Genomic DNA, 17,151 nt, shown 5'->3' with positions numbered 1-17,151 from the left:
TTAATCTTTTTTTAATAAAATCAATTCAGCTTTATATTCAGCTTTATTTATTCAGCAGCATTTGACACAAAATGCTGTACAAGAACATAAAATAAAGAACAAAATAAAATTAGTTAAAAACATTAGAATGACACAATAAGCAAATAAAGTAAAAGCTGTCAAAACAGCTGCACAGTCTCAAGCAGAGTTTTTCTTCTCTTTTTTAACATTTTATTGTGTAATATATCATTTTGAATACATTTTATTTAGAAATATGATATACAAACACTTTCAAAAACATTTCCCTAAACAAAAGTAAAGTCTTTAAAAAAAAGAAGGATATTTAATGACTTGAATTGTTGAAATAATAATATTGTTATCCATCAGAAACATTAATAGATGATCTATTTTCCATCGTTATACTCCGACATCTTGAGGGCCACATAAATACAGCCAGAGGGCCGAATGTGGCCCCCCATGTCTGATTTAAACCATAGCTCATCTTAACTTTGGATCCATTAATATTAACATTTAAATAATAATAATAATAATAATAATAATATTGTGTATTTATGAAACCAGTTTGATATGTTTATTAGAGTTTCATTGACTTAACACGTCAGTGTTTGTTCTCACCCTTCGTCTCCTTCCAGTCTCCAGCCGCGGAGGTCAGGTCAAAGGTCATGGCGGAGAGCGACCCCGTATGGAGAGAACACCCCACTACGAGCGAGCCCACGCCGAGGGTCGCCCCGACAACACCTCTGAGAGACAAACCTCTTCTTCCCCCGGCGGGTGAGAAGGATCCAGCGCCTCGGGTCACCTGTCTCAGGGCAGGTGACCCGCTGGGGGTCAGAGTTCGAGCGAAACGGGACCCGGATGTGCGGACACTTGACAACACCCTAGTGAGAGGCGAGGGTCTGACGCGAGTGAATAAAGTGTGAATCAGGGAAGACATGTTCCTTCTCCTCGAGTCTGTCTTCAGGTGAAGAAGTAGTTTCACTTTCGATGTCAGACAAACGTGAGCGACATGAAGAGCGCCATGTTTGTTTTGAACTTGTGGAGTGTACCATGTATCTTGAAGGGAGGGGTGCTCGTAAAAAAAAAAAAATGTAATCAATATTTTGTTTTATTTATTTGTTTTATTATGGCTATGGTATTTATATATTTAATATCTGAGCGATTTATCTTACAAATAAACGGGTAAAAGCGAGAATTGAATTGATTTTCTAATGATGGTGGAAGAGCTCACACCTGGCGCATTCATGGACAGTCGGAATTATTTAATTAAATGATGCGTTATTTTCAATCAGAAATTTATGATTTATTGAATCTTGTTTTACTTGACGATTGACAATAAATGACTGAACTGAATACACACTCTGGGAATCGTATTCTATTTTTTTTGTGTGTGTGTTTTCTGTGCATTTGTACAGTTGTTTATTTTTCATGAGCGAATTTTAAATGTGTTTTTATTATTATGATTATTTTCACTAGTTTTATTTGTATAATTATTCTTTTTCATTTATATATTTTTTCAATGTTACTATCTCACATTAAGTAGTCTTTGTTCGGATTTGGTGTGAGTGCAAATTGTATTTATATCTATCTATTTATATGAACATTGTATGTATTTCTTTTTTCTATATTTATTTTCAGGAAAAGAAAAAGGTTTTCAAATACAAGTGCAAAATGAGATGTTAAAAAAATAGAAATGGTTTGTTTCTGTGGTTTATATTGACTCAAACAAAACCTCCATAAACTAAAACCCATAACACTGTAAAGGATGTGATTAAATAAAGTGCAATATCCATTTGAATTGAGAATATTGTATATCAAGGGGCCTGGCTTCTAACAGCTATCTTGAATTCACACATAATACCCTTTGTATTTTATCAAGTATTTCAAAAAATGTGTCCTTCCAAATGAATATTGCAGCAGAGTGACATAAGCACAGGAAGGAAGAATAAACTCATGTCATATCTATCAGAAATACGTCTCATATCTCGTCACCACAAACGCATCATGACATACAGACCCGAAAACTTGCATTCTCAATCAAACACGAAACATTTCCGCCTCACGGAAGCTGTCAAAAAAAAAGGAAGAGGCGACACAGCCTCACAAAAAGTGCAAAACCACGATCCACCCGCTCTTGTGGATGCAACACCATACACACGACCAGTGGAGTAAGTATTCCATTTTTATGATAGGATATTTGACTTTATTTCTTCAGTAAATATATGTTTGTGTTTTTATTAAGATGTGTGTTTATTAGAAATGTTGATAGTAGAAGTTGGTGGGAAGTGTAGTGTTGATTGACAGCATTTTATTGTACGTGTATAACACGTTTATTTAGTAAAATAAGCTTAACAAAAACTTTATGTATAATTTAGGTAAATAATTGTTGTTATATGAAGATAATTAGCTTTGAGAACATGTTGCTAGCACCATCTTTGTCTCTCTGCTATTGCCTTATATTCAACTATTATATGAAGAATCAACACATTTATTTTTTTAAACATTCTTGCTGGACGATTATTCGCAGGATGATCTTTGGAAACGTTGTGAACTGGACTTAAAGGGGAAGTGTGCTTCCATGGCGATAATTTTGGTGTAGAAACAGGAAGCTCTGTGTGCGAGGTCGACTGCTTTTGAATGGATGCGTGTTGTGTCACACACAAGCATGTGATCCTTTTCTTCATTTTAAGTGGATAAAATATCATATATTTATCTTTTCTTTTACATTTAAGGTCAATTTTAAACTGAAATGATATAAGCTACTGTAATTATGCTTCTTTTCCATCATATTTCATTGCAAAATAAAAGTTTGTCGCCATTTTCCTTCTTTTCTTAAGTTTATATTTGCTCATAATGGCGGTTTGGGACCTCTCTATCGCCGTGGAGGATCTCGGAAACGAGGCCCTGCCAATCACCCTGAGCGTGACCTCTGACCTCCATGTGGGAGGGGTCATCCTCAAGCTAGTGGAACAAACACGTGAGTGAGTCGCTGTCCAATTATTTTCGACGACGGATGAAATCCATGGAGTCACTTTGGGCGTCGTCTCTGTCCAGAGATGAGCCAGGACTGGTCGGACCACGGCCTCTGGTGGGAGCAGAAGCAACAGTGGCTGCTGCGGACCTCGTGGACTCTGGAGAAATACGGAATCCACGCCGACGCTCGGCTGACGTTCATGCCTCAACACAAGCCCCTGACTGTGGGTCTTCCCAACGGCGCCACCCTGAGGCTGCGCGCCTGCTTCTCAAACCCCGTTTTCCAGACCGTGATGGGTATTTGCCGCCTACTGAGTAAGTGCTTTGAGTCTAAAAACAAATCTACAAACGACAGAAAACATAAGAATAAATTCCTAAATTTGAGGGAGTCTGGAACTTTTGGGGTAAGAAATCGAGGACAACCTGAAAACAACTTTATTAAGGGAACAAATAGACAGAAAAAAAAACTCCTACCTATGTAAAAATTTAGAGAAACCACTGAACCTCTTTATGTGTTTGGACTGTGGGAGGAAACCGGAGTTGGTGCAAACTCCTCCTCATCATTACTGTGTGGAAAGATGAGGCGTGAAAATCACCTTGATCTTGAAGAATCAAACTAATGGAGCCAAACATGGGTTGACAAGAGAAAAAAGATTATAAATCTAAATTGTAGGGAGACTAGGAGATGTCTGTCCCAAAATTCATATTATCAGATGCACTTTTTTAGCATTTGAAATATCGTCATTGGCAAAAAACATCTCTTTTCTTAGCTAAAGTAACGACACATACTCAGTAATGGACTTTTTCCTCAATCGAATACGCTTCTTAATAAGAAAACTTCTGGTTTTGTGTTGACACTTCTGATCGGAAGTCAGGCGCACAACCATCACACCACAGACTCATCGGACAGATATATTCACAGAATTCAACAAAACATTCATCGAGCTTGTATAGACGAGGCAAAAAAAAACCTTTGATTCCTTATTGTTTTATAAGAAACTTATGGAAGAACCACCTTCAAAATATGTGTGGGTCCAGATTGTAATTTGGAACAGCACCTTTTTTTGTAATCAAACAAACTCGTATAAAAGGGGGTTACTGAAATTCTGTCGACCCTGACGGGATTTGAACACGCAACCTTCTGATCTGGAGTCAGATGCACTACTGTTGCGCCACAGAGTCTTAAGAAAGTTCTCTCGCAAAACCTGTAATCGAGTGCATCAAGAAAAACAGCATAAACTGAACTTTCCCCCCGCCTAGACAGTGCTACTATGCTGGTGGTGCTGGAGACGCTTAAGCTTTCAAGACAGTCATGTTAATTTATTCAAAACAAGGAGAAGAAAAGCGTTTTCTGGGTTGTTTTTCACTTTTTATGACCCTTAAAGCCACCATTTCCAATAACTTAGTTTGGTGGTCACAATTGGTCGGGTTGTCCAGGCATGAGTAGACAGAAAATTTAGACCAACAAATGAACCTCTTTATGTGTTAAGACTGTGGGAGGAAACCGGAGTTGGTGCAAACTCCTCCTCATCATTACTGTGTGGAAAGATGAGGCGTGAAAATGACCTTGATCTTGAAGAATCAACCTAATGGAGCCAAACATGAGTTGACAAGAGAAAAGGGATTATTAATCTACGTTTTAGGGGGACTAGGAGGTTCGGACACTCATTTAAATTTGATGTTGAACACATGTTGTCTGTCCCAAAATTCATATTATTAGATGCACTTTTTTAGCATTTGAAATATCGTCAATGGCAAAACACAACCTTTGATTCATTATTGTTTCTTAGCTAAAGTAACAACACATACTCAGTAATGGACATTTTTCCTCAATCGAATACGCCTCTTTAAAAGAAAACTTCTGGTTTTGTGTTGACCCTGATGTGATTTGAACACACAACCTTCTGATCTGGAGTCAGACGCGCTACCGTTGCGCCACAGAGTCTAATAAACTTCAAATAATTGTAGTCTCTTAGATAATAAACTTATACTTAAACTAATTTTGTGGTGGTCTGACACCATATCAGATGGTTGTGTGTTCAACAAATGTACTGTAGTAAGCTTTTACCCAATACTTTAGAAAAAATGGATTTAGTTTAAGATAATAAAAATATTCAAATCGGGCTTTTGTTTTTATAGTTGGAAACATTTTGGAAACATCTCATGATGCACCTGTGACAACTCAAGTTCATGTTCAATTCATGTGTTTACATTGAAATAGTTTCTAAAGAAGGTTGACTCTGACACAACCTTTTATTCTCTGTTTCACATGTTGCTAAATCAACTATCTTGACAAGTTTAAATTTAATAAATATTTACACTAAAGCATTGACCCTGACGTGATTTGAACACACAACCTTCTGATCTGGAGTCAGACGCGCTACTGTTGCACCACAGAGTCTTCACTATTTCCTATTCCAAGACATAAATGTGCTAATTATCAAGCATGCTAAAGACTAGCACTAAACCAAGTACCTTATATTGTAAATGTACTTTATTTAAATTATTAGAAACATTTTTTTAAGCATTTGAAAAATGTCGCCCATAGCAGAACCTGTAGCTTTCATTGCAGCTCTTTATGCACTGAGTGATGAATCTTCAAAAGACGTGTGGGTCCAGCACCTTTTTTTTTTTCAATCAAAAATGCTCCTTTAAAAAAAGAAACTACTGGAATTCTGTTGACCCTGACGTGATTTGAACACTCAACCTTCTGATCTGGAGTCAGACGCACTACCGTTGCGCCACAGAGTCTTCACTATAATCTATTTCAAGACATCAATGTGCTAATTATCAAGCATGCTAAAGACGAGCACTCAACCAAGTACCTTATTTTGTAAATGTACTTTATTCATATAATTAGAAACATTTTTTGAAGCATTTGAAAATGTCGTCCATAGCAGAATGTGGAACTTCCATTAAAGCTCTTTATGCACTTATGAGTTATGAATCTTCAAAAGACGTGTGGGTCCTGATGGTAATTTTAGAACATGGATTTTTTTTTTTTATTAGAAAAGATAACACCACTTCTGGAAATGCTCAATCTCTCTTGACCCTGACGTGATATGAACACGGAACCTTCTGATCTGGAGTGTGACGTGATACTGTCGTCTTGACGATAGTATTTTTTTTTTACAACTATTAGTCCATCACCATGGCTGCCATATTGTCAATTTTGGTCTCAGTTATATTTCTCTGCATACATTTCATTTATATTATTACAAGATTATTTTAGTATTTGAAATGTTGTCAATAGCAATGAGGTCAATGAAACAGCAGGTGGCAGCAGTGACGTCAGACCTGAAGGATTCATTGCAGCTCGTTCTTCAAAAGCATGGTGGGTCCAGATGGTAACTTGAAACACAGTGTTTGTTTCAATGACATAAGCAACTTGTCACTTCTGCAATAAGCTTATTTTTCTGTTGACCATGATGGGATTTTGAATACACAACCTTCTGATTGGAAGTCAGACGCACAACAATCACGCCACAGACTTGAGACAGATATATTCCCAAAATTCAACAAAACATTCAGCAACAATCGTCGAGCGTGGATAGACGACGCAAAACACAACCTTTGATTCCTTATTGTTTTATAAGAAAATTATGGAAGAACCACCTTCATAGAAAGGCGCTATATAAATAGAGATTATTATTATTATTATTATAATACGTGTGGGTCCAGATTGTATTTTTGGAAAACCACCTCTTTTTTAATCAAACACATTCCTTTAAAAGGGAATAACTAAAATTCTCTTGACCCTGACGTGAATTGAACACGCAACCTTCTGATCTGGAGTCAGACGCGCTACCGTTGCGCCACAGAGTCTTGCACATGCTCTCTCTCACAACCTGCGCCAAGAAAAACTTTATAAACTAAACTCCCCCCTTCTCTCCTAGACAGTGCTACTTTGCTGGTGGTGCTGGAGACGCTTGAGTTTTCAAGACAGTCATGTTTGTTCACAAAACAAGGGGGAAAAAAGCCTTTTCTGGATTGTTTTTCTCTGTAAGCCATCCCAGAAAGTCAGTTATAACTTAAACAAACTGCCATCCCTGACCCATTTTCAAAAAAATAAGGGTTGATTGTCATATTGGTCGGGTTGTCCAGGCATGCGTAGTCAAATAATGACTTGAAAGTTAAATAACGTCAACCAGTCATAAAAGAAAACATGAAAAAAAAAGCTTAAACATTACATAGTATTGCTTTAATATCAAAGGCATTTCCTTCTGTCGGTCAGTGTTCTGAAGTAGAAAGTGTTTCTCCTCTTCACAGACATCCGTCATCCAGAGGAGCTTTCTCTCCTTCGACCCATTGAGGAGAAGAAGAAGAAGAAAGACAAAGATCAATCAGAGACGATTCACGACATGACTGAAGTCCTTCTTCCTGCCGGTAAAATCATTGCACCTCGTTTCTTTCACCGGGGCCACTTACAGCCAACGCTTTTGTTCTGGCGTTTTCTTCTGAGAAATAGATTTCCTTAAACGATGGTCAATAAGTTGTACCTGTATCTTCATCACCTTTTTCACTGAGGTCTGTGGATCAGAATCTACTTATGGTTCCACGCACACGGCTCAGGACCAGAGGAGAGAAATCTTTTCAGGCTGTTGCTCCTAAGCTTTGGAACGATCTTCCTCTCTCTTTGCGCTTGATGGATCTACTGACTCCTTTAAGAAACATCTTAAGACGTTTTTATTTGTTCAGGCTTTTCCTTGAATTTCTCGAACTCCTGTGTTGTTCTCAGTATTATCTTGATCTTTAAAGTATGTACTTTTTTGAGTATTGTTTTGATTGTTTAAGCGCTTTGTGACCCTGGTCTCGAAAAGCGCTATATAAATAAATATTACTTACTATATAAATAAAAATATTACTTACTTTTTTCTTTTCTCAGCTTCACACCCGGGTATGTACAACGGCGTGCCGCAGCATTTCGCCACCTCACAACCAATGCAGGAAATCTACAAGTTGATATCGGTGACGCAGCCTCCGCCGGCACCGGAGCTCCTGGTCAAACAGTACCGAGCGGCCAGTGTGGTGGACAAGGCCCACATCAACGGCAGGTATGTTTGTCTTTCATCATCACTTTGCCGAGGGTTAATGAAAGGCTTTCGCATCTTCTGTCGTCTCCAGTACATGTTGGAAATGTTAAGAATTGTTCAAGAATCCAACTGTGAGTAACGGTTAGAAAATATCCATATGACGATATATCGCAATGTTATTTTCCATGACACTTAATCGATATTGGGCAAATAATATTTAATGTCTTACCATAGTTCTTTTATCCTTTATAGTTCAATAAAGTGTGTGGAAATTTAAATAATTATGTTCTTGAAAATATACAATAAACATGTTAGTATTCACGCCTTGTTAATATTTGTGTCGCAATTAAACCTCCGGCCGCTGGATGGCAGCAATCAATACGTCCTCCACGGCAAAATGACTGAGGACAAGAGGATACAGTGACTCCAGCAGCTTTTAAAGCTGATGTTTGGACATATTTTGGTTTCAAAACAAATGAAAGCAGTTACGACTTTGTCGAGAGTCATGGGATCTGTAAATTCTGCAAAACCAGAGTCAAGTACTCGTACTATACTACAAATATATCATTGTTTCTACAGTATCACAATATATTGTATCATTACCCATATCGTGATAGGTATCGTATCAACAGATTATTTACAATAAACACACCTACAGTAAGTATCAAAGACGATATTAAAATCAAGCGTGATAGTGGATTCATTGATGGTTGGATCCGATAGGGCTAAGCTATCGTTAAACACAACTAAGAAACATGTAAGTAAGTAAGTAATTTATATTTATAGAGCACTTATCCAGACCAGGGTCACAAAGCGCTTAAACAATCAAAACAATACTCAATAAAATATATACTTTAAAGGTCAAGATAATACCGACAACAACACGGGAGTTCCAGAAAATCAAGGAAAAGCCTGAACAAATACAAATGTCTTAAGATGTTTCTTAACGGCATAGAACACAGTCCTTCTACCCTCTTTTATTTTCCTACGTTAATGACGTATATTTTTTAAAGATATGTCTCTTTTAACATTTGAGTAGAGTTGTTAGCCAGGAGCTCAGTGATACGGCAGGTGGGTTATGGAAGCTTCTGCTTCACATAGAGAGACACGTCTTCAAATTATTCAAGGATCCAGATGGTTATTAAATGCGCGACCATAATGTATTCAACTGTTCCTTGTTTTATTATCAACATTTACTGAGAATTTACCTGAAATCCATCCAGACATTTTTCAGTTGCTAGCAAAGAGATATAACCTCCTTGGCTGAAGTATCTATAATACCTCTACAATAGTTAGACACTGAATTCCTAAACGTGTCTTCTCACTCAGATGATGATTAGATATTAAAACTTCAATCTGATTTTATTTCCAGGTGGTTGTTCTCGTCGCGTAACCTCATGCAGCAGGGGATCCGAGAGAACGACAAAGTCTGGCTTCGCTTCAAATACTTTGCCTTCTACGACATTGAGCCCAAGGTTTGTACCGTTTTATATTAATATTCATTTCTCTTGATCACAGCCTTCATTTAATCATTCAAATTATTCTGTACATATTTTCAATTAAAATTAAACACAACAAAGTAATTATTTCCTTTCATGCTTGTTTTCCCGTCTATAAGAAAAACCTGATTTAAGTCCCAATACAAACAATTCAGTGCATTTTCTATCCTTAGGTTGAGTCGTGATGAAAACCTGTAATAGTAAAAAGTAAAACACGTCTCCTGTGATAGTTTTAAATATTTATACACGACTGTACTTTCAGTCGGATGTGGTGCGTCTGACCCAGCTGTACGAGCAGGCGCGCTGGGCCGTCCTGCTGGAGGACATCGACTGCACCGAGGAAGAGATGATGCTCTTCGGAGCTCTGCAGGTAGGGACGACCTTTGACCTCACCAGAATTCCGAACGACGTTCGTTCTATATTATTATTTTCAGAGTGATCAGTTCTCTTTTTAGACTTATAGGAAAAAATGTTTGTTCATTTTAATGTAGCGACTGGAGCTCAGTTGTTGTCATCTTCACTCGAAAAAGACACTTAAAAACATCCAAATACCTCCGTACTGTGACGTCCATCTTGTATTGAAGCCTCCATATTAGGAATTGATCGGAAATTAGATTCACCAAGTCTATATTTTAAGCTTGTTGGTTTCAGAAGCTAAAATGCTAACGTGCTACACAGAGAAGAAACACTCAATAATAGTCGATTTATGTTTATTCTTTACTGGAGTCAGAAAGAAAGACAGAAATATTTATTCTATTCTGCAAAACTTTTTCTGGAATACCTTTTGCATTTCATCCTCGTCACAAGACAACGGACAAAAAAGTTCTAATACAAGCAAAATTGAGCCACAAATGAATAGTTTTTGTTTTGATATTTGAATTGAATTTTTTTAATTTATTTCTTAACTTAAATAAATCTATATTTTAAGGATTGTTTGTAGCGGAAGCTCCCAGTATCTCAGCACAAGTTTATCCTCAATGAAACACATACGCAAGTGCGCAAGATTTACTCTGATAACCCGGGATCTTCTGCTAAAAACTTAACTTATCTTAAAACATTTTTTTTCAGAATATTTGCTCATATTTAGGCTTCAATAAAAGAAGGACGGTCCAGTATTTTCAGTTTTTTATTGTATTTTTGGACGAAGATAGATAGATAAACTTTTAGATATAGAAAAAAAAGTTTATCTGGACAAGTTAGCATTAGTCACTACATTAAAATGAACAAACATTTTTGTCTATAACTCTAAAAATGAACATATTACGCTGAAAATAATCCCAACCCTTAGTCGACATGAGGTTGAGAAGAAAATGAATGAACTGTAACTTTAATTATCTCTGTGTTTGTTCTCCTTCATCAAATAAATTTCAGTTCCAGTCGACATCCATAATCTCTGTTCCTTATTTTATCCTAAACACAGAGATCTTTAAAGGTCACCATATCAACATTAACTTTAGGCTTCATTTTGAGACTCTAAATAACTTGGTGGACTTTGATTTACCTGATGTGACTTAACGTATTAAAGAAACGAGTTGTAACTGTTCATGGTCACAATCTCTGCAGTACCACATCAGTAAAGTGTCTCAGAAGGAGCCTCAGGCCCAGAGCTGCAGCGCCGCCATGGAGGACCTGGAGTCGGCTCTGCTGTCCCTGGAGGTCAAGTTGGAGGAAGAGAGCGACTCGGCCTCAGAGATGCTGGTCAGCACTTGTGTGTCCGTCAACCAAAGTTCTTCACACTTTGAATGTATTTTTTTCACTGTCGCCTCTGACGCAGGACAACATGACGGCCCCGGATCTCAGCGACTACTTGAAGATATTCAGGTGAGAAACTCTGAGCTTTCACGGGTCTTGAAGAAGCAGTTATAGAAGCTAGAAAAGAAAGCGCATTCCTGCGCCAGGTAGCTTAAGTGTCAACAGTCAGTTGGGGATGATTATCCTTAAATACTTTTTTTTTAAAAACGTTGTTTTATTCAGATTAAAGGCCTTTTTTCCTTTTTTTTACTATTAGACATTTATTTGATAGTTCTGGTATATAAACAAGATATGAGAAAACACAAATAAATACAATCATCAGGGTTTTCAACAAATGTTTTAATGGAATAATTACATTTTGGAATTGTATTATGACTGTATATATCCTTTTTTAAATTAGTAATAAATACTTTTTTGGGCAAGATTTCAAAATGGTGTGTCAGACAAGTTCAGGCTTGTGCATCACTGATTCTAATATGATTATATTTATATTTAAATATATATTTACTATACTTAAATAACTGTTAAATATCAGGAATTATAGTAATATTAAAATTGCAGACGATTAATAAATTATATATTATATAATTTGTATTATATATTATATATTATATATTATATATTATATATTATATATTATATATTATATATTATATATTATATATTATATATTATATATTATATATTAATAATAACCACAACGGCTGAGGTGACAATCAAATAAAGCAATTTAATACAAAACACGGTGCAATGCAGAAAGAGTCCACACGATGGAGACAGTGCTACACAAGTTCGTTTTCTTAGTTCAACGACAACAATCCGTGGAGTCCAACAAAAGCCCGAGAGAAACAAGAGACAGTTCAGGCGCTAGGGTGGCTGCAAGACACCAGATCCACCGGGGAAGAGGAGAAACGAAAACTAGATGGAAACTCACCAAAGTTAAATAAAAAGCGCTCACCTAAAAGGCAGTCTGGGTAACAATCGAGACCCGAGTTCAAGGCAGAGATCCAAGACGTCAGGAAGGAGCAAGATTTACCGATGTATCGAGAACAACCTGTTGACACCGACTAACAGGAGAGTCCAGCTTTATACAAGGTGGTCCGATTGCGCTCATCGACGGCAGATGTCGTTCTCGCGGAGCATCGCCCTCGCTAACTGTCGGCAGGGTAACGGAAACAGCAATACAAGATAAAAGCCCCTTGAAGGGGAACGTGACAACCACTGTGGTACGGAGTTACTAACCTAGTGACCCAAAAACAATGTTCAATGACCACCTTTTTGTCACGGCATTAACATGAAAGTTTCTTTGATTCGACTGTGTTTTATCAGATTTTCTGCTTTCCTGTTATTTCCTGTTTTCATTTTCCGAATTTATACGTTTTTTTTGTTGATTTAATCTGCAAATCTAAAGATTTTTCTGAATATCAATCTTTATTTCAGGCCAAAACGGTTGACCCTGAAAGGATACAAGCAGTACTGGTTTCAGTTCCGCGACACTTCCATCTCCTACTACAAGAGCAAGGAGGAGAGTGCTGGAGAACCCATTCAGCAGATTCATCTGAAAGGTGATTTGGTTCTGGAGTGAATGGTCCCGATTCACACACATTTTTCCTCACGAGTTCTTCCTCCTGCCAACAGGATGCGAAGTCGCCCCGGACGTCAACTTGTCGGCCCAGAAGTTCCTCATCCGACTTCTGATCCCGGCGCCCGACGGCATGAACGAAGTCTACCTTCGCTGTGAGAACGTGAGTCACGAACGGTCCAAAGTCTTTCCACGAACCGACCCTCAACGTCCAGACGTGTCCTCCAGGAGCAGCAGTACGCTCGCTGGATGGCCGCGTGTCGAACCGCCTCCAAAGGCAAGAGCTTGGCCGACAACAGTTACCAGAGCGAGATCCAAAGCATCCAATCCTTTCTGGCCATGCAGAAGACCAGCTCGGGTTCCCATGGTAACTCCAGCGTGACCGACGAGGGCATCAACACGTACAGTCTGGTTTCTCCACGATACCACAAGAAGTACAAGATCAAGCAGGTAAGAGGAGACAAGTAAAAATTTGTATTCTTTAACTCAAAAATACATTTTCTAAATGTAATGTTTTTTAAATTCGTATTATTTTTAATTCAATATTGAAATGTTACCATTTTCAAAACAGTCTGGTTGCACAGTTGCATTCTCAGGCCCCTCTCTCTGGTTCTTTGCAGAAAGCGAGGCAGATTTTTCTTTTACAATTTCAACAAAATACTAAATCAATCTTTCAACATACAAATTGATTTATTAAATCATTTAAAAAATAAAAACCTAACAAGTTGAAACTTTCTATATAGAGATATGAATTGAAATAAAAATCAACTTTTCAAAAATAAACATAATACTTAAAGGGCACCTAATTCAAGTGTGTCTTCAATTGCTCGAGGAACTCTATTATACTCATCAGTATGTTTCTTTTTGCAAAAAACTCTCATTTAATAAAGATATTTACTTTAGAAAATACGTTAATGCCCCGCCCACTTAGAAATCTCGTCCAAGCAACCACGCCCACTCTGCTCTGATTGGTCACAAAAACACGAGTTGCATTCAAGGACTCACGTAAATTTAAAACTCACCCCTGAAACTTTTTTGTACATCAAAAACGAATAATAAAAATAAGGTTTGCTGCTTAATGTACACATTACAAAAACACCTAAAAGGCAGAAGTAACTCTCACCATATCTACATAAATATTTATTTTGTTTATTAACATGAAGGTACTTTACTGATTTAGGGCTTCTAGGGGAGGACACCTGCACCAGTGTGATGTCAGAATGTTTAATTTAAACCGTGATCTCGTTCGGCGAGATTTCAGATGAGAGAGAACTTTATTAAGTAATAACTTCAAAACGGAGCAACGTCATGATGAATGAACTACTGCATTTTGAAGACTTCAACATTTAAAACATGTGAATAAGTCAGGAGAGTTGGGTTTTCACATTAGGTGCTCTTTAAAAAACGTAATTAAATACTGTTGTTTTTAAATTAAATGTTAAATTTAATGTTCAATATTCTGAGGGCACTTATGTACGTCAATAGAATAATCACAGAACTTCATCTAGAAATCTTTCTCGGCTGACTCTGCCTCCAGGAAATATTTCTTCATCATCATCATCTCTGCGAAAACTTTTCCAGCCTTCAATTTTCTTCCAAAGTTTCCACTCGGAGCTGCGGAGCGCCTGATTAATTCTGACCTCTTTGACTCCAGCTGACCCCCCGGATCCTGGATGCCTACCAGAACGTGGCTCAGCTCTCGCTCACGGACGCGCTGACGCGGTTCCTGCAGGTCTGGCAGGCCCTGCCGGACTTTGGCCTCTCATACGTCGTGGTCAGGTCGGGTCTTGACTTTAATTTGGTTCCGATTGAGCCAGTTTGGAAGAAATGTAGAAGAAGCTCCAACAACTAAAACATGCTTGACATATATATAATATATATATATATATATATATATATATATATATATATATATTTGATTTTATTTAAAGATACAAACTCAACCTCACACGTCATCCCAGGAAACATACAATAATTTTGGTCAAATAGAAGATATTTGTGAATAAATTAGTGAAGTTTAACATTTCAAATGTTGAAAGTTGTGATTTCTATCATTGAAATGATTTTTAAGCATTGGATGATTTTGGCGGGAATCATTTAATTCAATACTTTTCATATTGAAAGGTTTAATTTATTTTAGTTTTTTTAGAAATTGAATTAGAAAAAGACTATTTTCAAAATCCATCCTTTTAAAAAAAAAAACACTATGATATTCTAATAACAATAATTCAAAAACAAATTTTAAAATTCAATTTTTTTTTTATTGTGTAACCTTTTAAATTCAATATAAAAACGTCACATGATCATCCGGGGCGTCACATGATTGGCTGAGAGTTTAACTCAAGGAGCTCAGTTACATTGAATTTAGAAGGATAGGAATGAGAAAATATTGAATTTAGAAAATATATTTATGAATTATTAGAACTAGAATATCAAACTATATGTTAAAAAACCATAACATACAAATTCAATTATTAAATAATTTAAAAAAATTACTATTAATGAACAATTTTTTGAAATGCTCAAAAAAACAAAATTACAATGAAAGATTTGAAGTTTCAACATTTTTTAAATGTTAAATTCAATCATTCAATATTCTGATACGCTGATATACGCCAAGTTTTCCAGACATTCCTGGTGAAAATGGTTGTTTTTGGTCACGTACAAATATTCATGTCTACTCTTTGAAACAGGAAGTGTCCTGACAGTGAAATGTTTTTTTGTCTCAACAGGTTCAAAGGCAGCCGGAAAGACGAGGTCTTGGGCGTCGCCCCTAATCGGCTGATTCGCATCGACCTGAGCGTGGGTGACGTGGTGAAGACCTGGCGCTACAACAACATGAAGCAGTGGAACGTCAACTGGGACATACAACAGGTACGAAGTACACACAAGTATACGTTGTGACTTAAGGAAAACTTTATTTTTTTTATCGTAAAAATTGCAGGTGGCCATCGAGTTCGAAGGCAACATCAACATCGCCTTCAGCTGCATAACCGCGGAATGTAAGATCGTGCACGAGTTTATAGGAGGTTATATTTTCATGTCAACTCGTAACAAATCAAAGAGTGAAAAACTGGACGAAGAGCTTTTCCACAAGCTGACCGGTGGACACGACGCCCTCTAGCGAATCTTGTGGTCATTGCATCTTGTTCCTACAAGTTCTTGTAGTTATTTTTCAACTATAGTTTGATTTTTTTTAATAATATTAAAACTGTTGACTCAATCTTTCTAAATCATACTTGTAAACCACATTTATACTTTTGCAAAGGAGACTACCCAAAATTACTTTTATTAGGAGTTTGTAATCAAATACAACAAGAAGTAAGTAAGTAAGTCATTTTTATTTGTATAGCGCTTTTCCAGACCAGGGTCACAAAGCGCTTAAACAATCAAAACAATATTCAATAAAGTATATACTTTAAAGATCAAGATAATACTGATAACACAACAGGAGTTCCAGAAAATCAAGGAAAAGCCTGAACAAATAGAAACGTCTTAAGTATTTTTTTAAAGTTGGTAATAATTACACAAAGAGTAAACTTTAATTGTATGACTAATAAAACATTTAAAAAAAAAAGGTAAATGAGAAAGAAAACAAGCAAGTTAGTAAGTTAAAGTATATACTTTTTTGAGTATTGTTTTGATTGTTAAAGCGCTTTGTGACCCTGGTCTGGAAAAGCGCTATATAAATAAATATTACTTACTTACTTACCTATTATTTGATTATGGAAACTATATGAAAAAATGTTTCTAAAATTGTAAAATGGTTTAAAGAAAATAACAATATAAAGACGATTAATAGTTTTACTTTAAATACAAAAAGAACGAGATTTCATTGCTTTAAAACGATATTTTGGAGGAGAAAAAAAAACAACAATATGCATTGTTCACCACTAGGGGGCGGATCGTGGAACACGAATTTAAACATCACATACATAATAATAATAATAATAATAATAATAATAATCTAAGATATCTGTGAATTCAAACTCACCTTATTCTTCACCATCACTGAGCTGCCGATCAAAAAAAAGTAGACACGTGACACGCTTTTTGAAAGAAAAGTCAAACCACTCGTTTATGTCTAACGTGTGGAATATTTTTATTTTCATTTATGACCAAATGTTTCACCGTTTTCCAAGTTGTCACATCAGCACAAACCTCATCTTTGAATCAATAAAAGCACAAGTGTAAACATTTCAAGTGGTTCTGGTATTTTCTTTGTTTATTTGAATACATGTATGTATTTGTTCAGGCTTTTCCTTGATTTTCTGGAACTCCTGTTGTGTTATCAGTTTTATCTTGATCTTTAAAG

At 36.5% G+C, this 17,151-nt stretch overlaps 2 protein-coding genes and 4 non-coding genes across 7 annotated transcripts in view; 1 reads left to right on the top strand and 5 right to left on the bottom strand.

The window, feature by feature from the left end:
* The window catches only part of macrod1 (mono-ADP ribosylhydrolase 1), a 210,398-nt gene extending 209,377 nt beyond the window's left edge, over positions 1–1,021 (bottom strand). For both annotated transcript variants that reach the window (XM_087798463.1, XM_087798464.1), the window contains exon 1: positions 616–1,021. In XM_087798463.1, the coding sequence (XP_087654589.1) occupies positions 616–934 (319 nt within the window). In that variant the 5' untranslated portion in view covers positions 935–1,021. The remainder of the gene's footprint in view (positions 1–615) is intronic.
* A 1,034-nt stretch (positions 1,022–2,055) lies between these two features.
* On the top strand, positions 2,056–17,035 carry fermt3b (FERM domain containing kindlin 3b). Its single transcript, XM_087798862.1, has 15 exons — positions 2,056–2,165; positions 2,835–2,974; positions 3,052–3,285; positions 7,240–7,356; positions 7,856–8,024; positions 9,376–9,478; positions 9,765–9,872; positions 11,066–11,200; positions 11,277–11,323; positions 12,695–12,819; positions 12,893–12,999; positions 13,065–13,286; positions 14,491–14,615; positions 15,569–15,710; positions 15,781–17,035. The coding sequence occupies exons 2-15, from the start codon at positions 2,851–2,853 to the stop codon at positions 15,958–15,960; spliced, it is 1,938 nt and encodes a 645-aa protein (XP_087654988.1). The 5' UTR covers positions 2,056–2,165; positions 2,835–2,850; the 3' UTR covers positions 15,961–17,035.
* Positions 4,844–4,915, bottom strand: trnaw-cca (transfer RNA tryptophan (anticodon CCA)). Its single transcript has one exon. It is a non-coding gene; the product is annotated as a tRNA-Trp (tRNA).
* trnaw-cca (transfer RNA tryptophan (anticodon CCA)) lies at positions 5,300–5,371 on the bottom strand. Its single transcript has one exon. It is a non-coding gene; the product is annotated as a tRNA-Trp (tRNA).
* trnaw-cca (transfer RNA tryptophan (anticodon CCA)) lies at positions 5,650–5,721 on the bottom strand. Its single transcript has one exon. It is a non-coding gene; the product is annotated as a tRNA-Trp (tRNA).
* On the bottom strand, positions 6,724–6,795 carry trnaw-cca (transfer RNA tryptophan (anticodon CCA)). The gene has a single exon. It is a non-coding gene; the product is annotated as a tRNA-Trp (tRNA).
* Positions 17,036–17,151: the final 116 nt, after the last annotated feature.

The sequence above is a fragment of the Callionymus lyra genome, chromosome 9 (genome assembly GCF_982586985.1).
Source record: "Callionymus lyra chromosome 9, fCalLyr1.hap1.1, whole genome shotgun sequence".
NCBI classification, from domain to species: domain Eukaryota; kingdom Metazoa; phylum Chordata; class Actinopteri; order Syngnathiformes; family Callionymidae; genus Callionymus; species Callionymus lyra.
Note: the sequence above shows the minus strand (reverse complement) of the source record. Positions and strands in the feature narration are given on the sequence as shown.

What these genes read in the sequence shown, in the direction of transcription:
- fermt3b (XM_087798862.1), top strand. Translation starts at nt 2,851, where the DNA reads ATGGCGGTTTGGGACCTCTCTATCGCCGTGGAGGATCTCGGAAACGAG. An exon ending in GACTACTTGAAGATATTCAG is followed by an intron (nt 11,324 to 12,694) that starts GTGAGAAACTCT and finishes TCTTTATTTCAG; the next exon opens with GCCAAAACGGTTGACCCTGA. An exon ending in TCAGCAGATTCATCTGAAAG is followed by an intron (nt 12,820 to 12,892) that starts GTGATTTGGTTC and finishes TCCTGCCAACAG; the next exon opens with GATGCGAAGTCGCCCCGGAC.